General features: G+C 44.8%; 1 protein-coding gene across 1 annotated transcript in view; it reads left to right on the top strand.

Annotated features, from left to right (window-relative positions):
- The first annotated feature begins 604 nt into the window (after nucleotides 1-604).
- Nucleotides 605-10,118, top strand: part of LOC113623616 (guanylate cyclase 2G-like) — a 39,595-nt gene continuing 30,081 nt past the window's right edge. The window contains 6 exon segments of the mRNA XM_027113085.1: nucleotides 605-988; nucleotides 2,432-2,447; nucleotides 2,450-2,765; nucleotides 4,875-4,986; nucleotides 7,399-7,584; nucleotides 9,057-9,201. Coding sequence (XP_026968886.1) covers nucleotides 605-988; nucleotides 2,432-2,447; nucleotides 2,450-2,765; nucleotides 4,875-4,986; nucleotides 7,399-7,584; nucleotides 9,057-9,201 — 1,159 coding nt within the window.

Here is a 10,118-nt window from a genome sequence, read left to right as displayed (position 1 = left end):
TCTCAATAATTGTGACTATTTTTCTAAGTCAGTAAGTGCACATTTAATATATCATTTTTATTGACTGCCCTCCTCAGTCACATGGATTCACTCCATGTTACTCATCTAGGCCCCTACTATTGAACATGGGGGTTGTGCCTAATTTTTGAAAAAAATTAGAGAGGGAAAAATAGAGAGGGAAAGTAACATGTCTTAGGTTACACCACTAATACGTGATGGAGTCAGAATTCCAGCCTAGGCCATCTGTCTACACTTGAGTGGTTCCCATGATTCTTATTTTACTAGTGGAGAGGGATCTGGGGGGTGGAGAGGGAGTGGGGGTTATGTGGCTTGCCAAGGACCATGGAGTTTGACAGTGGTGTCACTGGATCAATTACCAGGGTCTTGCTGGCTCCCTGTCCCAGCCTCCTTGCACAGATTTCTGCTTCTAGATGTGTTAGGACAGACTCTGGAAAGGGAAGTTTTTGGTTAATTAACAGCACTGAAGAGAAAGCAAGCTGTGGTCCTCAGGGAACTGCGCACTATCATTTAAGCTCTGGGCACAAGTGGTCAGGAGGCTAAGCCTCTCAGGGTTCTGCAGTGATCCAGGTGTTAGACTCCATCCATGGCTCCCAGGACAGGTGCTGAGGCCCCACTCGGATCTGGGCCCTGTTTGGGGGTTGAATGCCGAGCTGGCCACCCAACCTTAGTTCTGATGCTCCTTGTCAGTGTCCTGGTGTCGTGGCTTGAGGCTGCTAAACTCACTGTGGGGTTCCAGGCCCCCTGGAACATCTCCCATCCATTCAATGTGCAGAGGCTGGGTGCCGGACTCCAGGTTGCCATGGACAAGATCAACTCTGAGCTGGCAGACTTCGGAAACTTCAGCTGGGAGTTTACTTACACCAACTCAACCTGCAGCACCAAGGAGTCTCTTGCTCTTTTCATCAACCAGGTCCAGAAAGAAGAAATTTCTGCCCTGTTTGGACCAGCATGCCCAGAAGCAGCAGAGGTAGAGTATACAGCCTTCTAAGAAACTCTGAGTTTCCATTGGAAAGGGTGGTCTTAAAGATGACGGCATAGACTTGAATAATCTCTGGACTTGGATGACATTATTATAAATAATAACTGTGTAAGTCTTGTGTACCATTTCTTTGAGATGTAATTAGACCATGCAATTAGAACAATGAATACTCTCTTTAAAGAAAGCCTCTCAAATCAATTGCTGTTAGTTCACTCACTAACTTGATGTTGACTAACAAACTTGTTGATTGTTTGGCCTTGGTGCTGTCAGATATGGACTCATCATTCACTCCAACATTGCCAGCCACGTGGCTCAGAAAAATGAAGAAGAAATTGAATGCTTGGCTTTAAATAGAAAAATAACATCTGTTTGTGTAGGTTTCCCTTTGGCATGTATAATAAATTATTCAGTGATGGGAAGGAAAGAGGGAAAGGATGAAGTATGACAGATTGCCATAAGCTAAGGCAAGAAAATGAGAGATGTGAATGATTTGTGTTTGTTTAGCTAATGAGATTAGCTTTGTTGATGTCCTTGGGTATCTTGTGCTCTGAGAGGTATAGATGCAAAGCCTGAATAGATGAGGCAGCACAGTTCTCACGGTCAAAAATACCGCAGAACTATCATTAGTGGGTGCTATAGAGTTAAGTTTACATTTGAATTTGAATCTTAGTGTCTCCTAGAATTCCCCATTTGACACATTCCCCATTTGATTAACAAAGCCTACCCATTCTTCAAAGTCAAGCTCAAATGCCACGGAGCCTTTCTTTATCTCTCTACCCTCATCGTTCACATCTCTAATTCCCAAATCAGAAGTAATTTCTTACTTCTCTAAGCTCCTCTAAATCTATTGTCTATAAATATTGAAGGGCATATTTAACTCTACAGCTTTTTTTACACGTCTTAACTCCTGTAATAGTTGATCACGAGATCTTTTTAAGAGGAAGGTCTCTGAAGTGCCCTGTAGATAGCAGGCTCCTAGTGGAAAACGAATAAGGAACAAATTAAGAAAAAGCGAGTAGTACCTATGAGTGTGCGCTCTGTAACCACATTACCTGAATTCCAAGCCTGCTCCACTATTTGCTAGTTTTGGAACTTATTAATACACTTCTGTGCCCCCATGTTTTCATCTCTAAGATGAGATGATAATACCTACCTGATAGAAAATGTAAGAATTGAGATAGTATATGTAAGCTCTTAGTCGAGTGCTTGGCACACAGTAATCACTAAATAAATGCTGGCTATTGTTACTCTTGTGCTCTGAGGTTTTACATCCTTAAGTTGCATCCAAGACGTTATCATCAATATTCCAAAAGCGAGGGGAAGTATGACCCATAGACTCACCGAATCCAAAGTTTATACAGATATTTTACAATGGGGCTGGAGTGTAGCAAAACTCAATTATGGAAAGACATCCCTTTGGTTACTTTCAAGGTTATTGGTTTGCTGGCTCCCCCATGTTTGACTCTGTTGGACAAACAGCAAAACTGGAGAACAACTTCTTGTATGACACCTGTGTGAAACTTGTGCCACGCATGCACAGAGTTGGTGATGTGCTCCAGAAAAGCCTCCAGTACCTGGGCTGGAAACACACTGGGATGTTTGGAGGTCACTCTGGGACTTCCTCCTGCGATGGAATGGATGAGTTGTGGAGGGTTGTAGGGAATGAACTCAAATCCCATTTCACCATCACCGCCAGCATGAAATACACCAACCACAGTCCAGCCTTCCTTCGAGAGAATCTTAGAAGCCTGTCATTGATTTCCAGGGCTAAGTAGGAAAGAATCTTCTGTTGCTTATGTTTAGAGGGGCAAATAGAAAACAATGATTGAAAAAAAACCTAAGAATTTTTCATTTTTCTATGAGGGTAAAAAGCAGATGAAAACAGAGTATAAAATTAAGGATACATAAAAGCATTACCAACCAACAAAAACTTTTTTTTTTGTCTAGAGTGAAATCTTCGATGCTATAGTGTCATGATGTACAGAGTAATTTCTGGAAGCACCTGCTAGGTGGGCTGGGTCTTGGACTTGGATGTTCGTTCAGAGAATGGGCTCTGGAGACAGACATCCCTAGGTTTGAAACCCGCCTCTGACACTTTCTAGCTGTGTGTTCTTGAGCAAGTAGCTTAACCTCTCTGTGCCTCAGGTACCTTATCTGTAAAACAAAGACAATCATCTTACCTACCTCATAGAATGGTGAGGATTAAATAAGATCATGCCTGTAAAGTGCTGGACATAGTAACTGATCAACACGCCATAGTGAATATTGTTGTTGTGGTGCCTCTAAGCCTCTACTTTCTAGCAGGAATTAGTAGCGCACTCCTTTCTCTTCTTCCAATAAACCAAGCTCCTTCTGGCTTTGGGACTTTGGGACTTGGTATCCCTTGGCTTGGAGTTCCACTGCAATCCCACCTCATCCCACACAGTGTTCTTTCCATAGGTAGCTTGCTCTCATCCTTCCAGACTCAACCCAGAGCCCATCCCATCTCCTGTGAGGGGCCTTTCCCAACTACTTGACATGGAGCGATTCCCCTTCCCCACATTAGTATCACAGCATTCTTTTCCCCTTTCATTCATCAGAATCTTGAACGATCTCTCTAATCTCTTCACTTGTATATTGTCTGTCTTAATGTCAGCTCCCTGAGAACAAGGACCTTCTCTTTTGCTCACTGTTGTATCCTATGCTTAGTGCATTGCCTGGCACCTAGCTCGAGCTCAGGTAAATAGACTAAAATTTATCTCATTCAAAAAATAAGTCACTAAGGACTTCCCTGGTGGCGCAGCAGTTAAGAACCCACCTGCCAATGCAGGGGACACAGGTTCAAGCCCTGGTCTGGGAAGACGCCACATGCCACGGAGCAACTAAGCCCATGCGCCACAACTACTGAGCCTGCGCTCTAGAGTCTGTGAGCCACAACTACTGAAGCCCGCGCGCCTAGAGCCCCTGCTCCACAACAAGAGAAGCCACCGCAATGAGAAGCCCGCGCACCACAACGAAGAGTAGCCCCCGCTCACCGCAACTAGAGAAAAGCCCCAGAGCAGCAACGAAGACCCAGCGCAGCCAAAATTAAATAAATAAATTTATTAAAAATAAATAAATAAATCACTAAAATAGATAACCAACAAGGACCAATTGTATAGCACAGGGAACTATACTCAGTATTTTTAACAACCTATAAGGGAAAAGAATCTGAAAAAGAATATATATATGTGTGTGTGTGTATATATATATATATATGTATATCTATATCTGAATTACTTTGCTGTACACCTGAAACTAACACAACACTGTAAATCTATCATACCTCAATTAAAAATTCTGAAGCAAAAAAAAAGCATGCTCCAATTTAAAAATAAATACATAACAATAAATCAGTATTTCATTTTTGTTCCCTCAAAAAGCATGCTGATGTGTTTGGATGGAAGAAAAATACCATGGCCTACTCCTTTTCCCCCCATCCCATCTCAGACAGTCTCAATGCTCCTGGTTCTAGGTCCTCCGTCAACGCAACCTACCTGATGATGAGTCACAAGCCAGATCTATTGCTCTGAGTCAGTTAAACGAAGAAACTAGAGCACAGAAGTGGTCTCAAACTTTTTCGATTTGTGCTTTGGGAGAGAGCTGCAGCGAAGACTTTAGTTCCGCAAGACGAAAGCTGCCAGTTTGTATGCTACCGGCATGGTTAAAGGAGGACACGCTCTGGGAACAGTTTAGACCTTCCTATTTCCTAAAGCATGCTCAAGAAAAGACAAAGTTCATGTCTCATTTCTAGTGGTTTTAGGCTAGACTTTAAAACGTGTGTATCTGTGTGTGTGTGTGTGTGTGTGTGTGTGTGTGTGTACACATGTGCAACTGGCTGACTGTCTTCTCTTACAGTTCTTATCTTAATCTGCAGCTCAGAAGATGCAAAACTTATCCTGCTGGCTGCAGAGAACCTGGGACTCCACACAGGAGAATTCATCTTTATCATTTTGCAGCAGCTGGAGGTGGGTGCTGATAAGAGTCAACGGCTCCCGCAGGAGGAGGTAACAAGCATGCAGCACTTGCTATGCACCAGATGCATTAGCTCACTGAACGCTCAACCCTGGGAGGCAGCTACTCTTGTGTCCTCAACTTAAGATCAAGAGACTGAGACTGAATTGAAAGAACCTACCCAGAGTTCGTTTGCACAGTTCCTGGGACGGGGACCCGGGCCTTGAACCAGGCTGCTGGTTCTGGAGCCTGGTCCTCTGTAGTCTACATCAGCAAACACCAGCTGAGGAAAAACCATCATTCCTCCCGGGAGGCTGAGACCTCCCCAAAGGCTCTCAAACTCGGTGGCTCTCACTTTCTTTTCTTCCATGGCCACCTGTGTTTGAGCCCCAACAATGGCCTGGAGAAACCAACACTCTGGTCTAATGAGGCAATCTGTAGGTGGTTTGGTTCCTTTGGTAACGATAGGGATGGCTGACATGTACCACGTACCTCCCGTGAGTACCGAGTTATACATTATACCCGCATCGGTGCACTAGATTTTCCCAGCAGCCCCGTGAGGCAGATCGAGAGTCCATGCGTTGTATACATGCATCATTGCATTCAATATTTCCAACAGCCTTATAAGGTACAGATTATTAGCATTCCAACTCGCAGATGAAAAAATTGAGGCTTAGAGAAATAGGGTAACTTATCCAAGATCTTGGACCTCTTAAGCTGGTCTTTTGGACTCTGGGACTGAGTCCTTGACCCCAACAGCTCTGCCCTGTGGAGTGTGTACTGAGTGCCAGGCCCCACTGTGAGCGCTTGATAAACTAACACTCATTTCAGCTCACACCACCTAAGGGGAGATACTTTCATTTTCCTCATTTTACAGATGAGAAAACCGAGGTCCTGAGAGGTGAAATAACTTAACCAAGGCCACACGACTAGCATGAGGGAGACCTAGTAGTCAAACCAGGTAGGCTGGCCTCGGTGTTTGTACATTTCACCACCACACAGCACCAACAGGCTTCTAAAATAAAGCCCCTTGTATTGATATTTAGCTGTGGACATACTGTGTAATTTTTCCAGCAGTTTTCTCTTTCTAAAATGAGCTTGTTTTATATGATCGTAAGAAGTTGAACTGGGGCGAAACGGAGTACAGGAAGATGCATAGTAATGCTCCAGGTTTCTTTTACCTTTTTATCATTAAGTATTTCAGATTGCCAAAAGTGTCTCAGGTTTCGTTGGGCAGCCAGTTGGAATTCTAATCGTAAGCCAAGCTTTCCAGAACCTCCTCCTACCTTCCCTTTGCATTGCCATGCACCCCCTTTCTCTTTACTTGTCCTCTCACCTCTGCCTGCAGACAGACGAGAAGGGGAGAGGATGCACCAGGTCTCAGGATCAGCGGGGAAGCCCTGCCAACCCCCTCGTCACGTTCTCCCCAAACCTTGATAATCAAATTCCAGTTGGCTGGAAATGCAGACAGAATATAGGACTAAAAATAGACCACATGACGTCCATGAAAGTGAATTCATGCTGCTTTAAAAAAAGAATAGCATAAATCCATTCCCTAAAAGTGTTCCCAATATAGGCTGAAGTTGGCAAAAATCAAGTTGCAGAATACCATTATAGCATGATACTATTTACGTAAAATGCACATATGCTCACACACACCTCTGTACACGTCTAGAACATTCGGATACCTCTCAGAGGAGACAAGAGGGAGCCGTAGGGAAATTGGGGAAGATCTTACCGTCTTTCACGTATATACACACAATGAGTGGGTGTTACTTTCATAATAATAATAATGTAGGTAATAATGATAATAACAAACGACTTAAGCCACAAGCAGAAATTTGAGAATCGACAGTTGTAAGTTTTTCAAGTTTTTGCTGCCCATTGTTAAAAGGTAAGCTTTCTGCATATTAGTTGCTCGATGCCCCAAGTAATCTTTTCTTATTTATTGATTGATTTTTTTGGCTTCCTTCCCACTGCTTTGAAGCTAACTAGAAAACATAAACTTTACATGGCAAGTCTTCCAGAGCCATTGTGTTTCCAAGGATTAGAATAAAAATTCACATTTGATGTTGGGGACTTCCCTGGTGGCACAGTGGTTACGAATCTGCCTGCCATTGCTGGGGTCATGGGTTCGATCCCTGGTCCAGGAAGATCCCACATGCCGCGGAACAGCTAAGCCCAGGCGCCACAACTACTGAAGCCCGCGGGCCTAGAGCCCGTGCTCCACAACAAGGGAAGCCACCGCAATGAGAAGCCCGTGCACAGCAACGAAGAGTAGCCCCCGCTCATGGCAACTAGAGAAAGCCGGCACGCAGCAATGAAGACCCAACGCAGCCAAAAATAAATAAATAAATAAAGTTGATGTTGACTATTGCTTAGGGTATTTCCTACAGAATGGCTACATTTATTTCATTATTTTTCAGGACAGTTTTTGGAAGGAGGTATTGACAAATCAGAAGGTGATGCACTTTCCCTTAGTCTACAAGTCAGTGATTCTCACAGCCCTCAGCTCCTCGCGAGAAGGCCCTGGAGATGAAGGCTTCCAAGAGCTGGTCCTCCGAAGGCTGCGGGGGCTGCCCTTCCACGGCCCCCTCCACATGCTGGAGCAGGTCTGATGGGCGTCTTCCTACACAGGTCCCTCCTCCCTTCCTTGAGAATATCTGTGTTTGGCCGCTCCCCAGGCTCCTAACACAGACACAGACACACACACACACACACACACACACACTTCTTCATCTTCCACAGCCCCAAATAAACAGTGGCCCGATGAGATCTTGTGAAATCTGCACCCCAGGTCCACACGGAGGACAGAGGTTACTAGATGAGTGATCGGTTGGCCTTTGGAGTCGGAGTCCTGGGCTTCCATCCTAATTCTGCTATTTACTACCTACCGGGCTTTGAGATGAATTGTTTAACCTCCCTACACCTCAGTCTCTTCACCCAGAAATGGGACTGATAATGACATCTGCCTTCCAGACTGTGGTTTTGAGTATGTAATGACATAGTACATGGAAGTAGCAGAACAGATACCAGTGGGTGCTCAGACCATGACAGTCTCCTTTCCCAGCAGGATGCCACGACCAGGAACCAGAATGGAGTAGTCAGAGATGTGGAGCTAGGGCAGGTCAGGGCAAGCAGATGTTCTGAGAAGGTAGCCGGGAGAGAGCCTATCAGCCAGTGGTAGTTCCAGTATGTGTGGGATGATGGGGCAAAATGTCTGATTAACTAGACCATTGGCCAGATCTGGAGCTCCTGCCAGAGCGGGGCCAAGCTGAGCCTGAAGGCGATGAGAAGCTACTGATAACAAGGGGTTCCATTAGGAATGAGGCAGCTGATTGTGGATCCCAACACACAAGGAAAGATGGTGGATCAATGAATATTTGGGGAGTCATCTAAGTGTCAGCTCCGTACCTGGTTCTATGGGGAGAACAGTGCCTAGCGTCTAGTAGGCACATGCATTTTTGTTGACTAAATGAAGTATTGAAGACCTACTGTGTGCCAGTTAGTACAATGATACTATACCTATTCTGCCTCATTTAACTATCCTTATACTCATCACAATAGTGGCTTTATCCGCATTTTATAAATGAATGAACCGAGATTCAGAGAGGTTCTGGAACTTACCCCAAGTCTCACAGTAAGTACCAGGGCCAGCCTGACTCCAAGATCCACCCTCTTTCAATTAAACCATATTCCCTCCTGCCTATGGCCTAAAAAGCTGTTCACAGCCCAAAAGATCACACAATCTAATTGAGAAAACAAGGCCTAAAGAGGAAAAGTGAAGCTCTGATACCTAGGTATACCAGCACAGGCCAGGATACGTGGAGGGTCCTCCTTTCTCTGTGGAATAACGGAGAACGTGTGCTATGTTACACTGTTAAGAGGATGGAGAAAGCTTGCTTCTAACTGAGCCCGGACTGTGATGTAGCAGGCCATGGGCTTTTTTTTTTTTTAATCTTTTTAGAAATTAATTAATTTTTATTGACGGAGAAATCAAGAGCTTCACAGACAAGTAAAAGCTAAGAGAGTTCAGTACCACCATGGGCCTTTTTCTACCCGGCCTTTGCTTCCCTCATGCAAGGTGAGCCGTTACCCTGCTTACTTTCACGATGCAGTCCTGCTGTATGCTGAGGCCGTGAAGGAGATGATAACGGCCAGAAGGGATTTCTGGGATGGGCGGCAGCTCGTCATCACTCTGAAAGGCTCCAATCAGACTGCTTTGCCGGGTAAGTGTCTTGACTGTGGTAGGTTTGCCGAACTCAGGCCAGCTGTGTCCGTGGGGCTTGGCGTTGTTGGGCGTGTGATTACAGAATTCCGCTTTCTCACGGAGATTCCGGCCTCTGGGAAGTGTTGTTGAGGTTAAAACTCCCAGCGGCCACCGTCTGCTCTTTTTGCTCTGTCCAGAAGGCTGCCCAGACCAGGTGGGGGGCCTCTGGGGTCTCTTCCCGCCCCTGAAAAGTCTCTCCCATAGCTCCTTTCAAACCGAACCCATCAAGAGTAAAACTCAAGAGGGTGGGACCCTCCTCCTGGTATCACTCCCATGATCCTCCACAACCTGCATCCTCTCTGATGCAGTGCCTGTCTGAATCATGACCATCAGCCTCTGAGGATGGGACCAATCCTATTTTACTTTCCTTGCAGGTGTGAGGATAGGCTTGGAAGTGAACTGTTTTGAAATCACCCTGGGAGCTGGCCAACGGCTGTCATCTTGGTCTACTCCAGCTTTTTATTTTGTGAGACAGAGATAATACATACTGCCATATCTAATAATAATAACCAGCATCTATTGAGGGCTTACCTTATATCAAGCTGGGTGCCAAGAGCTTCTGTGCACTATTTCATTTAATCCTCACACCACCGATGAGGTAGTGCTATTACTATCCATAATATACTACACAGGTGAGTAACCCCAGGGTAGAAAATTTACTTACTTGCCCGTGGTCATAAAGTTACGAGATGGTGGAGCCCGAATTCAAAATAAGGCCTGTTTTTATCTCCAGGGCTCATGTTCTTTACTGTTGTGTAACACCAAGGAGTAATTAAAATATTGGGTTGGCCAAAATGTGCCTTTGGTTTTTAAGTAAAAATAAATGACACATTTTTCATTTTCACCAAGAACTTTACTGAAAAACGTATTCACTCT

This window comes from Aethalodelphis obliquidens, unplaced genomic scaffold (assembly GCF_003676395.1).
Source record: "Aethalodelphis obliquidens isolate GAN/ISIS:26980383/991018 unplaced genomic scaffold, ASM367639v1 scaffold11, whole genome shotgun sequence".
NCBI classification, from domain to species: Eukaryota; Metazoa; Chordata; class Mammalia; order Artiodactyla; family Delphinidae; genus Aethalodelphis; species Aethalodelphis obliquidens.
The sequence above is the reverse complement of the archived record's forward strand: the minus strand, read 5'-3'. Positions and strand labels throughout refer to the sequence as shown.